Source organism: Pongo pygmaeus, chromosome 22, assembly GCF_028885625.2.
Source record: "Pongo pygmaeus isolate AG05252 chromosome 22, NHGRI_mPonPyg2-v2.0_pri, whole genome shotgun sequence".
NCBI classification, from domain to species: domain Eukaryota; kingdom Metazoa; phylum Chordata; class Mammalia; order Primates; family Hominidae; genus Pongo; species Pongo pygmaeus.
The window spans coordinates 54770776-54784537 of NC_072395.2; the positions used below are offsets into that span (position 1 = coordinate 54770776).

At 48.7% G+C, this 13762-nt stretch overlaps 1 protein-coding gene across 14 annotated transcripts in view; it reads right to left on the minus strand.

Moving 5' to 3' along the window:
* The window catches only part of PRDM15 (PR/SET domain 15), an 80663-nt gene that overhangs the window by 29582 nt on the left and 37319 nt on the right, over positions 1 to 13762 (minus strand). For 10 of the 14 annotated variants that reach the window (XM_054468601.2, XM_054468603.2, XM_054468608.2 and 7 more), the window contains 6 exons: positions 10822 to 11052; positions 9130 to 9259; positions 7658 to 7839; positions 7297 to 7391; positions 6616 to 6703; positions 5665 to 5724 (listed from right to left, as the gene is read on the minus strand). In XM_054468601.2, coding sequence (XP_054324576.1) covers positions 5665 to 5724; positions 6616 to 6703; positions 7297 to 7391; positions 7658 to 7839; positions 9130 to 9259; positions 10822 to 11052 — 786 coding nt within the window. The remainder of the gene's footprint in view (positions 1 to 5664; positions 5725 to 6615; positions 6704 to 7296; positions 7392 to 7657; positions 7840 to 9129; positions 9260 to 10821; positions 11053 to 13762) is intronic. The other 4 variants (XM_054468602.2, XM_054468606.2, XM_063659764.1 and 1 more) reach the window with 1 other exon arrangement.

Below are 13762 nucleotides of genomic sequence, written 5' to 3' on the forward strand. Positions count from 1 at the left end.
CACACCCCACACAAATAGTCACACACACCACATACACACACCACACACGCCCCACACAAATACGCACCACACACACACGCCCCACACAAATAGTCACACACACCACATACACACACCACACACGCCCCACACAAATACACAATCACACACCACATACACACGCCCCACCCAAATACACAATCACACACACCATACACACACCACACACACACGCCCCACAGAAATACACAATCACACACACTACACTCAACATACCATACACACATGCCCCACATAAATACACAATCACACACACCACATACACACCACACACACATGCCCCACCCAAATACACAATCACACACACCACACTCAACATACCACACACATGCCCCACACAAATACACAATCACACACACCACATACACATACACGTCACACACACCATCACACACTATGCAAATACATACACACCCAACACACATCGCACACATGCCCCACACAAATACACAATCACATACCACACAAATATACTCAACACACCACACAAAAACACATGCCTCACAAATACACAATCACACACACCACATACAAATACACACATATTCAACACAAACTACACACACAGTACACAAATACCACACACAGAAGCCACAAATACACACTCAACACACCACACACGCAAGCCCCACACAAATGCACAACCACACCACACACATATAATCACACACCACACAGATACACTCAACATACACCACATACACACCCCACAGACATTCAACACACACCACATACACTATCACACACCACACAAATACACCCGCACTCAATACACACCACACACAAATACATTCGACACATACCGCACATACACCCCAAATATACACATACCACACAAATATACTCACACCACACACACAAGCCCCACATAAATGCACTACACCACATACACACATTCAACACACCACACACATATAATCACACGACACAGATACACTGTACATACACCACACACACCCCACATACAAACACATTCAACACACACCATATACATTATCACATATCATACACACACAACACACACCACACACAAATACACATTCAACACCACTCACCCCAAATACCCAATCACATACTACACAAATACAGTCAACATACACCACATAAACATACACTCAACACATACCACACAAACACATATACTCAACACACCACAGAAATATACAATCATACAACATACACCCACACATTCAACACACATACCACATACACACATACTCAACATACACCACAAACTCAATACACATCACACACACAAATACACATTCAACACACACCCCACACAAATACACACACAACACACACATTCAACATACCCTCAACACAAATACACACATTCAACACAAACCACACACAATCACACACCACACACTCAACACACACCACACACACACCCCACACAAATACACACTCAACACACACATCCACACACATGCCCCATACAACACATACTCAACACATACACCACACACACAACCCACACACAAATACACACACAACACATACAAACACATACGCTCAGCACACCAAATACACCACACATAAATACACAATCACATATCACACACACCAAATACACACTGAACACATACCACACACATACACCACACACACACACACCAAACACATACATAATACGCCACACCAAATACACACCACACACAAATACACACAAATCACACATACCACAAATACACTCAACACACACACCACAAAAATACACACACCACACACTTCATATTCAACACACACCACATACACACAAACACACACACCACAGAAATACTCCACACACACACCACACAAATACTAAAGACACACCACACAAATACATCCACATACCACACAAATACATCCAAACACCACACAAACACACAGCCACACACACCACACACAGTCCACGAAGCTTCCAGAAACACCCACATCCTTGCATCCCAGACCTCATCTCCAGCACCCCCAGAAGGTAGCCAGTCAAACTGTGGTTTCTGCTCTGCCCAAGACACTGACAGCCCCCCAGTGCCATCTGTCCCTCCGACTCTCGCACAGGCACCTGGGGGGTCCTCACTGCCTAGTCCGTCACCCTGCAGCATCAGCCCCAGGTCCCCTTGCCCTGCCCCCATCCATCAGTTGCCTCACCGGTTGACGGTGACCCCGGGGCCCAGCAGAGCTGCATTCTCCTGTGTCGCCAATATGGGAAGACATGACAGCCGCATGACCCAGGAGTGGGGCACCAGAGCAGACTGCATTTCTGGGCCCCTGGGCTCTCACCCACGGACCAGCTCCTAGGCTCAGTGTTTGCCAAATATACAAATCCCCAAAACTGCATTGAAAGCTGCCATTTGTGCAAAGCAGCCGCCCTGCGCCTCTCCCTCTCTGCTGCCCGAGGGAGCCGCCACAGAGTGTCTGAGGGTCCCACTGTCTAGGGTTTCCCTGCCGCAGCGTTTTGGGCCAGATCCTTTGCTGTGGGCTGCCCTGTGCACCGTGGGATGCCGAGCAGATACTGGGCTTCCACCCAGTAGGTGCCAGGAGCACCCCTCCCCACCAAGGTATCTCCAGACATTGCCAACAGCGTCCCTTGGGGCAAACACCCTCCACTCTCCACCCCCGCCAGGTAGAGATTCACTGGCCAGGGCTCACGAAATGAGACTCTCTGGGTTGGGCCTTGGGCCTCTGCTTATGTCTGGCTTCACTCAGGTGATCCCAATGTGCAGCCCAGGCTGGGGGTAAGGGAAGCAGACAACCTCCCCCGGGAAAGCCAGGCGCTCTCATCTTCTCCCAGCTGGGAACGGACAAGGCATGGCCATCTGTGAAGACAGGAGGCAGTGGGGAAATCTATGCCCCATGGGTGCCACCCTCAGGACAGGGGATGCGCTGGGAGGGGACAGTCCCCTCCCACAGCTCTAACCATGGCAGGACAGTGGGAGGTGGCCTTTGCCAGGGCTGAACACAGTAGAGGTGGCCCTGTGTGAGGCTCCCCTGCCCACACCCCACCCCACCCGCAGCGTGACCTCAGCCGAGAGCCAGCCTCACCTGGGCCATAAAAGGGGCACCGTGACAGATGCTACGCTGAGTCCCAGCCTAACATACTGCTTGCCTTCCTTCTATAAAGTAAAACATCATCCATACAGCCACTGCCCTCAGTTTCGTTTTGGCTTAAGATTTGATGGCTCTGTCCCGATCCACACAACCGCATGGTGTGTGTCCTTCACGCACTGCGTCTGTGGCGTGCGTGTTTACAGTGCTGGACATTTTCATGATCACTTTAATGGCTACATGATATTCCATCCAGCTCACTTCTCAAAACTCACTTTGCTATTTTTGACACTGTAGATAATTCAGTGATGGAATCTTTCGTAATGCAGATTTTTTTCTTCTGTCAAATCTCTTTATCATGAATTCTTAGGAATGCAACCACTAGAGCCAAGGGCTTTGTGAAAGGCCACACCTTACAGCACTGTGGCATCAGATCGCCACAGGCCACACCTTTACAGCACTGTGGCATCGGATCACCACAGGCCACACCTTTACAGCGCTGTGGCATCAGATCGCCACAGGCCACACCTTTACAGCGCTGTGGCATCGGATCGCCACAGGCCACACCTTTACAGCGCTGTGGCATTGGATCGCCACAGGCCACATCTTTACAGCACTGTGGCATTGGATCACCACAGGCCACACCTTTACAGTGCTGTGGCATCGGATTGCCACACTCCCCTCAACCTGGGCCTCCTGAACAGCATAGGTGAGCCTCCCTTCCAGCCAGGCGCTAAAGAGCACAGGCGAGCCTCTCTCCCGGGCAGGTGCTAAAGAGCACAGGTGAGCCTCCTTCCCAGGCAGGTACCAACCAATACAAGTGAGCCCCCACTCCCAGGCAGGTGCAAAACAGCACCTATGAGCACCCCCTCCTGGGCAAGTGGCTCCACTAGTCCTGCAGCCCCGTGGAAGGCAATGGTGCTGCCAAGAGCTTCAGCTTTCTCCCTCACAAGCCCCTCGTGACCATGGAAAGAGAACCTACTTCAGGCCACTCCCCAGCTGTCCTGGACAACTCTGCCAAGCCGAAGGTGGCTTCTCCCGCAGCCACCCACTCACTGCCAGTTCAGGAACCCACATGGGCACTGAGTCCCAACAATGCTTCTCCCTCCAATAACTCTGCGCCGAGGAGGTCTAGGTTTATGTCTGAATAAATGAGCCACTGAGAACAGCTGCCTACTGGGGTCTGACGAAGGGAAAGGGGTGCAGGGCACCCGGGGATGGAGAGGGGATTACTGAGGGAGGCTGGTGGGCCGCATTGTGCCTGAGGGCCTGGACGTGAGCCTTTGCTATTCTTTAGCACAGTACTTATGGTCAGACACAGCACAAGGAACACGAAGATGGTCACACCACAAGGGACAGGCACTGCAACAGGTCCCTTGGAGGGAGCTTCAGAAAAACCCACAAGACTGTAACATTTTAAAACTTTCCCCCACACCCCTCTCCAGGGTGTGCTATGAGTCCTCGAGAGAGGGCGACACAAAGGCAACAGTGACTCATCCCTCTGTGTCCCGCTGGGGACCCCCACTGCTTGGGCCTCCAGTGCCACCCACCACTGGGAATGGGGAAGGTGTGACTCCCACATTCTTGGTTTAATTCTTGGTACAAATTCTTGGTTTAATTGTCTAGGGAAGACACACATTCTCTTAACTTCAATACTGTAAGTATAAGAGCACACAAATCATGTATTATGCAAACAAGCTCCATGTCAAGGTTTTTATTCTTTCTGTTCAGTCTAAAACGGGTAACCTTTGAAACTAGAGCGTCTCAGGGGAAGAGGTGGTGCGAAGCAGGTCCCTGGCGTTCTGCAGGTTCTAGGTGACTAACAAAGGCCAGTACCTGGCCTAACAGCACCTCTGGCTGACAGGAAGCTGCTGCTGCCTTAGCCGCTTCTAGTACTTTGTTTCATTTGGGTCCAGAGAAATAGCTGAAAATAACAGAAGGCAATGCCTCTTTCTCAACCTTGAGTCTGCCTCACCAAAGCGCCTTAGATGGTAGCATCACTCTTGGGAACCCCGAAACCCTCGCCTGCTACACTCCTGCAGGACTGCGGGGACCCCAAGGGGAGGTTTGCAAACAAGATGAAGGTTCATCTGTCTGGCCGGGGCTGCATTAAGTGGAAGTCTTCAGGGGACTGTGCCCCAGGTTTCTTTGGAATTCTTGTGATAGGAGGGCTTAAAATGCAGGAGGTGTGGCACACTGGAAATTCATCCAGAAGCTTCTGGAGGCCACCTCATGCCAGACATGGATCCTTCAGAGCTGCTAAAGCTTAGGCAAAACATGACTCATTCCTGCCCCTCGGAACAGTCCAACCCGGGGAAGAAGGCATTAGGGAGGAAGAACCAAGCCCTGGTTTCAAATAGGAGCCCTCAGAGGAGAACTAGCCAACCCCACCAAGGGCCCCCTGCGCCCAGCAGCTACGGTAGGGGAGCAGGGCCTCTCACACGGCCCACGTCAGAGCCCCCGGGAATCCGCTGCTGCAGGTGCCCTGTTCTCAACACAGGGGCGGGTGGCACCTTAACAAGAACAACACAGAGATGCAAGTGACAGACACAGAGCAGGCGGACAAGGACGGGGTGGGCGTCGAAGGCTAACCTGGTAGGTCTCTAAGCCGACTGCCGCCGGGCCCCCCCTCTCCAGGGTGTGCTATGAGTCCTAGAGAGAGGGGGACACAAAGGCAACAATGACTCATCCCTCTGTGCCCCACTGGGGACCCCCACTGCTTGGGCCTCCAGTGCCACCCACCACTGGGAATGGGGAAGGCGTGACTCCCACATCCCAGAGGGTGCACGTCATCACTGCAGAATACAGGGGCGTCCTCAGGCCACGTGGAGAACGCAGCCAGCAGGACAGCCTTGGCCTCCTTGTGGTGTCTGCTTTCCTTTGGTCTGTTTACTTGCCAGCAGCAAATTCGGCCAGAGAGACAGGGGCCTCAGACGCCCCCCAGGCCCAAAGAGGCCACCCTCTCCACTACAGGCTGGTCCAGGCACACCCGGCTTTAGGCCTCACACAAGGAAAATGCTTTATTTTTGGAAGCTGGTGCACACAAGCAGGCTCAGAACAAAAAGAATGCGTGCAGGGGCAACCCCGTTCCACCCTGGACGCCGCAGGAGATGTGGATGGAGGAGGGCTCGCGGTTGGGAACAACCTTTGCAAGCAAGCGAGGCAGCGCTCACACTCCTCCAGCCATTATCCTGATCTTTTCCTTTCTTCCTCAGACGGCCCTAGAAAACATTGGACACTGCTGCTCCCTGTTTTTAGCCAGAACGGCCCCCGGCTTTACAATGCTCTCCAATGTGGGGCCATATGCAGCTCGGCTGACAAATGCAGGAAGAAAATTAATCCCTTTTTACTGGAAAGTTTCCATCTGTGTATCTTTAGGATAGCAACTGCTTTGAAGCAAAACGGACAGCGGGAAATGTTAAAAGTGAGGCTGTCTATTCATGAAAACAATCTTTACTTCAGCCTTAAGTTCCACGGCCTCCGCAGCGTATCTAGAATCCGTACTGCACAGCGGCCGAGGGGAGACCTGACCGGCGCCCTCACCTGTCCTGCAGTTGTGGAACTCCAGCGCGCTCTCGATGCGGAAGGTCTTCTCACAAGTGCCGCAGCGGTACCTGTACTCGCCGTCCACCTGGTCAGAGGGACACACCACCGTGAGTGAGATGGCCCAGCGCAGAGTCCACAAATGCCAAGCCCCCGACGTGCTGCCCGGGCGACTCCACGCCTGTGTCTTTTGTGACTCTGACCTCCACTACCCTCCCGCTCTATATTTAGGAACACAAAGGATGTTTGCTCTTGCTGTTCACCTGCCCTAGAAAGGGAACTCCACACTCAGGGAGCCCCACTCCAAGCACCAAACACCCCCATTCTCCTGACTCTTCCTGCTGCACTTGTGGGCAACTGACCAGGACGAGAGGCTGACAGGTGGCCCAGGGATGCCAGGGCACCCACAGCCCTCACCTGCTCTCATCCCTCCTGGGACTCTCTTCTCAGGGATGCCTGGGCACCCACGGCCCTCACCTGCTCTCCCTCCTCCTGGGACTCTCCCTTCTCAGGGACACCTGGGCACCCACAGCCCTCGCCCGCTCTCCTCCCTCCCCCACAGCCCCCGCCCACTCTCCTCCCTCCTGGGATTCTTTCTTCTCATTGCAACATGGTGATTTGGTCAGTTGTCTGTGTTGTCCACACAACTGGGAAGAGAACCCTGGGCTTGTTTCCACCCACCTCGTTCCTGCTGTGCTTGTAAGAAACGTGCTGCTTTAGGCTCTCTTTGCGGCTGAACAATTTTGCACACTCTTCGCACTTAAACAGCTTGTCACCTGAGGAACCAACCAACAGAGAGCTCATTCACTACTTAGAGCATTTACTGAGAGAAGCATGCCCACCGGGGAAATGCCCCACGAGCCACCTCACTCCCACCATGCAAAGGGGCTGCAGAGATGATCACCCACAAATGCAGCCTCTCACTGGCGCAGCTCGTGGGAGACGACCCAAGGAGGGGAGACTCCGTGCTGTCCTCCCACCCCCAGCCCCAGTCCCGGCCCTGGCCCCAGCCCCCAGCGCCAGCCGGGCCGCGCGGACTCACCATGTGAGCGCACGTGCCTGCTCAGGTTGCTGCTGTTCTGGAAGATCTTGCTGCAGATATTGCACTGGTAAACCCGTTTGTGCTCCCCGAGCTGTTTGATGAGCTTGCGCCGGATGCCGTGTCTGCTCGAGAGAATTAAGCTCCTCTTGAGCGTGATGGTGTTATTCTGATGATGAGTGAACCTGCCCAGGGACGTCAATAAGTTGGGAAAAGACAGGAGGGAGAAAAGTTCCAGATTACAAGCAGCATGAAAACGGCCTCCTTCCAAAACTTCCCAGCTAATCCCAAGCCTGTATGCGAGAAAGGAGGGAATGCGCCCGGGCGTCACTCCCAGCTTCCAGGGCATCTGAAAGGGACACCTTGAATATATAATGACATTAGGCAGCTTTAGCTGCAACAGCCATACACCTGACTGTGTTCTAACTCTGGCCACCAGAAAGCCTGGAGGTCAATTTGTGCCTCAATTAGAATACCCACACCTGTTTTCTGCTCTTGTCACTCTGTCTTAACTCTCTTCTGTTTTACATATTATCTGAACCTGATTTTTAAAACTTCCTTTCCCTGTTAAATGTATTTTTGATAGTAAGCCACCTGAACTCTTCTGGGCAATAAGATAAAGTATAAATAAATAAACAGGTAACATCATTTCTGATATCACTTTTGCCAACTATAAGAGGTGATCCAAAAAGGGCCAAAAAAAAATGACCACCAACTTACTCAGCTCCAGGGTAAAAATGACCCAAGAATCATAACTAAAACACAGGGCAAGCTGTTAAATTTACTGAAATTCAAATAGCAAAGTGTTTTACCACAGCAGCGTCACGAAAGCTAGAAGCAACCCAACTGTCCATCAGTGGATGCATGGATACACAAAATACAGGGCATATGCACGATGGAATATTACTCAGTGTTGAAAAGGAAGGAAATTCTGACACAGGCTACACATGGATGAGCCGGGGTGGAATAAGCCAGTCACATAAGGACAAATCCTGTCTGATTCCACTTATAAGACATCTCTAGAGTCATCAAATCCACAGACACAGAAAGTAGAATGGTGGGTGCCAGGGGCTGGGGGAGGGGGCTGGGGGAGGGGGCTGGAGCGGGTGCTTAGTGGGGACAGTGTTTCAGCGTGGGAAGATGGGAAAGTTCCACAGATGGATGGGGGAGATGGTTGCCCAACAGTGTGAATATCCTGAATGCCACTAAATTGTGCACTTAAACATGGTTAAAATGGTTAAATTTATGCCATGCATATTTAACCAAAATAAAGCATTTTTTTAAAGCTGTTTTCACAGTGGATGCACCATTAAACTCCTGAGCTCTGGAACATTCCTGCTGCCTCCTCGGCAGGTCTGTTTCCATCTCCTTCCCTGTGGCTTTCCTGCTGGGAAGGTGCCTTCCCTCCAGAATGGCCTGGCTGCTGCCAGCACTGTCTGTCCACAGGACGGCCCCAGGTGCCGGGCAGGACTTACTTTGGAACCGAGCTGGTGTCAGTAGTGGTGGTGGCCAGCTTCCCCAGAACCAGCTCCATGATCCGCTCATCCGGCGTTGCACTCACAGGCTCATCCGGAGGGACCTCGGTAATGATCTCTGCCACTTGCTCTGTACGAAGGGGATGTGACAAGCTAAGTCACCACAAGAGCAGGGGACAAACACAATCAAACCATGGTGACACACTGCCCCATGGGAACCACAGCCAGGCCAGAGCGGTAGGCACAAATGTTGAGGTTTACAGAGGGGGAAAAAAAAAACCGTCAATATTTTGGGATCCACACATTTACTAGTATAAACAGAAAAGCAAAATGTTTTTCTTAGCCTAAACTGAAGTTATAATTTGTTATTCTTTTTAAAAACCACAACATCATAACATTACTTCAATCCTTCTTCATACCAACTAAAAACATTTTGGATATATAGCAGAAACTTCAAACTTACTACATCAATTCTGACAGAGATTTAGAAATGTTAATGTTTCTAATTAAATGTGCCAACATTAGTATAACCATTTTAGCTAACCATTTTGTACAAGAGTTAAAGATCACATCATCGCCAATACTGGAGACCCTGGCCAGAAACCCAAGATAAATGAAACAGGGGAAGATTACACAAAAAAATTCAACCACTGGTTTCTACCACTTTGCCTACTAAATGTCTTCCCAACACAAGTAAGAATTAGTGAAATATCTACCTGACACGCTTTCCCCCACCCCCCATCTTCTCTGCCTATTCACAGAGACCTGGGGAAACTGGCCAGGGGGCCTTCAGGCGCTCCTAAATCAGCACCCAACAGTGCACAGCCTAGAAGCTGCAGACCCAGAGCAGAAAAGGGGAGGTTCAGAATATTCCACAATGGCTGCTCTTCCCAATTCTCTCTAATTCATAGAAGCAATAAGGACTCCTTTTCACTCTCACAAAAGAAATCCTGGTGTATCCCAGACAGTAAAAAGAAAAACTGCCCAGTGTCAGGAACAAAGGTGAAGGGGCCAGTGGCTGAGCATCAAATCTCATCCTCACTGTGAGGCCCACCAGGCGTGTGCTGCAGGTGGCTTGGATGGGGGCTGTGTGAGGACCACAGGGACAAGAGCCTTGCAGAGACAGCACACCCTGGAAGAGGGTCAAATGCCTCTTCAAACCCAACTGAGGATACTGCACAATCAAAGGATGAGCCCTAGCCTGGTCCTGGGAGCAACTCAGTGCCCACCCACAGGTGACGGACCAAGCACTGTTCAGCGATCAAGGAGAAGGAGCCACAGATAAACCACGCGGGTAGGTCTCGAGGCTGTATGCTGCCTGAAAGAGGCAGACAGAGTCCATTCGTGAGAAATTCCAGGATGGGTGGAATGAACTCGTACAGAAGACAGTCAGGAAAGTGGCTAACGAGAACAGAAATGTCCTCTGCCCTGACGGGGGTGCTGGTTTCACAGCTGTATCCATTTGTCAAAATTCACAACCTGTATTCTTTTTAGTGTGAAATGAATTACATGGAAATTGTACTTTACTAGAGTTGATTGAGAGAAAAACAGAAGGGCTTAGAGCCTACCTTCCACGAGGCCTTTCTACACTGAGTTTTCCTGCCCTGCCCCCTGCCCCCTGCCCCGCCAGCCCTCGGGCGCCAGGAGGGCTGCGCCCCACGCAGGCACTCATCCCCGGCACCCGCTCATCACCTGCGGGTTCCTTGTCTTCCACGATGACTAGAGGCTGCTCAGCTTTGGATGCTTTGGGTTTTCTCCCCCTTCGAGGCTTTTTCTTCTGTTCTTTGGTGGCAACGTTCTCGCTCTCGGGCACTGCAGGGGGTTCCCCCCGGGGTGTGTCCTGCTCCTTTTCGGGAGCTGCTGCCTCGCTCTGGCTGCCTGGAGGAAGGCTTTTGGCTTGTTCTAAGTGGCCCAACAGATGTTCTGCAAAGAGAGACACGAATGCACCACGCAATTAGGAAGCCTGCCACCGTCCACACCCACCCTGGCCTCTGGTTCCTATGTGTGTTTGTTTTCAATCTTGTTTGCCAACCGTTGTATAGGCAAGTGAACTTTATTTCTACTGTTTTATTTCCTCTGCATCAAACACAACTGCTATTTTGAAAAGTAAATTAAGTGGTAAAAGCAAGGGTAGGTTCACCATGAGGGCAGTTAGTGAAAAAAGCAGACACACACACACATAAGTCTGCAAAGCAAAAATCTGAGAAGGAGATATCAAAATATGAATGTGTCCAGGCACAGTGGCTCACGCCTGTAATCCCAGCACTTTGGGAGGCTGAGGCAGGTGGATCACATGAGGTCAGGAGTTCAAGACCAGCCTGGCAAACATGGTGAAAACCCGTCTCTAATAAAAATACAAAAAGTTGGCCGGGTATGGTGGTGGGCGCCTGTAGTCCCAGCCACTGGGGAGGCTGAGGCAGGAGAACTGCTTGAACCCGGGAGGCAGAGGTTGCAGTGAGCCGAGATGGCACCACTGCACTCCAACCAGGTGACACAGCAAGACTGTCTCAAAAAAAAAAAAAAAAAAAAAAGAATTGCACCCTAGACCTGTGAAAGCCCTGGGAGACGTAGCAGAAGCAAAATAAAAACACTCTGTGACACTACTTCCACAATCCAGAGTGCACGGAAGGACCACTGTAGGGGCAGGGGAGAAAAGATTCTTTGCCAAAGAGCTTACCAAAACAACAACAACAAAAGCAAGAAAAGCCCCAAGAAAACTAAAAAATTAAGCAATAAGCCATCAGGGCATCAGCAGACACACACACACAAACTCAAGAAGAATGGAATTCCTAGATAATAACACAAGCTGAGAGGAGAAAACTGAGGGAAAATACATTTAAATGAGTTAAGAAGGGTGAAAAAAAAAAAAAAAAAAAAAACAACAACAACAAAAACACCACATTAAAAAAAGGCAAGGGCATGCTGAAATATAACAAGCAGTTATGAAAAATAACCAAATAAAACTTATATAAAAAAAGAGACCCAAAATAAAAACACAATGTATCAATTAAACAAAAAATTAGACACAACTGAAGAGAGAACTCATAAACTAAAATGAAGAGCTCCAAAGATTACCCAGAATGTAGAAAAGAGACAAGGAGCTAGAAAAATATGAGCAGGAGCTAAGAAGACATGAAGTATAATATAACAAGAAGGTCTAAAACATGTACAATAGGACAAAGAGAATATAGGGAAGGAGGGCTAAACAATGGGCAAGATAAGCGTGGGGGATTATCATGAACGAAAGACATGACTCTTCAGATTCAAGACCCGTAATAGGGAAAACAAATAAAAATAAAGACATAAATGATGACTCTGTTATAAATTGCAGAACTCCAAAGACAGAGGAGGTTTCAAAAGCAACCAAGTACAAGGCAGTGATTACCTATGAAGGAACAACTGCAATGACAACAGACTTATCAAGAACAATAATGGAAGGCATAAAGTAGCATAACAACATCCCCAATGTGCAGAAAGAGAATAAGAATAAACCCAAAATTCAATATCCGGTGAAACCGTTTCCAATGCAGATGGTTAAAGAAAGATATTTTGAGACAAAGACTGAAAAGATTGCCCCAGAGGAAATTCTGAAAGGCAATAAGAGTGATTTTAGATTGAGGGTCAGAAATATAAAACGAAGGGAACTAAAGTTAAAAAAAAAAAAAGCCATACCTAAGGAAATTAGCAAACATCATTCTAGACAATTACAAATTCAAACAGGAAAAACAGAGCAAATTAGAAAATACTTAGAACTAAAATATGGGAGGAAGAGAGCCCACACATCAAAGAGATGTATATATACTCTACTTGTTAGATGCAGCATTTTAAATATACTTATTAAATCAATTGTGTTAACTGTGTGCTTCAAATCTATATCCCTGTGATTTTTTAGTCTGATTTATAAATTAAGATGTATGTATTAAAAGCTCCCACTATGGAGGCAGATTTTTCTATTTCTCCTCGTAGATCTGCCAATTTTTACTTATTATTAGACTATGTTATTAAGTGCATATAAACTTAGATGCACTGTATAATCAAAATGTGGAATGCAGCTAACATGGTTCTCAAGAAAAAATCATCTGAAATGCTTACATGAGAAAATAAAATAGCTGGAAAGTAATGAGTTAAGCATCCAACTTGTTAGAAAGGCACAGAATGGAAAGTATAAAAAGGAAATAATAAATAAGAGCAGAAATAAAGTAAATATGCAATAAAAAGGATCAACAAAGCCAAAAGTGGGTGCTTTGAAAAGACTAATGATATTGATAAGTCTGGCAAGAAAAAATAGAGAATGCGCAAATAACCAGTCCTAGCTGCAAAACAGAAAACAGCAGCCCTCTGTAACCACTCGTCCCCACCTATTATTGCCTTTCCATTTTTCAGTATTAGATAGCATCTATCATCTAATATGGAGGAGAAGGATTTAGCTTTCTTATAGACTATACTCTCCCCTCCCAAACACTTATCTTCTCCACAATCTCACCAACATATTTATATCACTATTTAGGGGTAAATCAATAATCAGTGTATTCATAATTATGACCATAAAAATGTATTCACAACTGCACCAATATGTGTTTATGATTCTTTTTTTGTTTGTTTGTTTTTGAGACGGAGTCTCACTCTGTCGCCA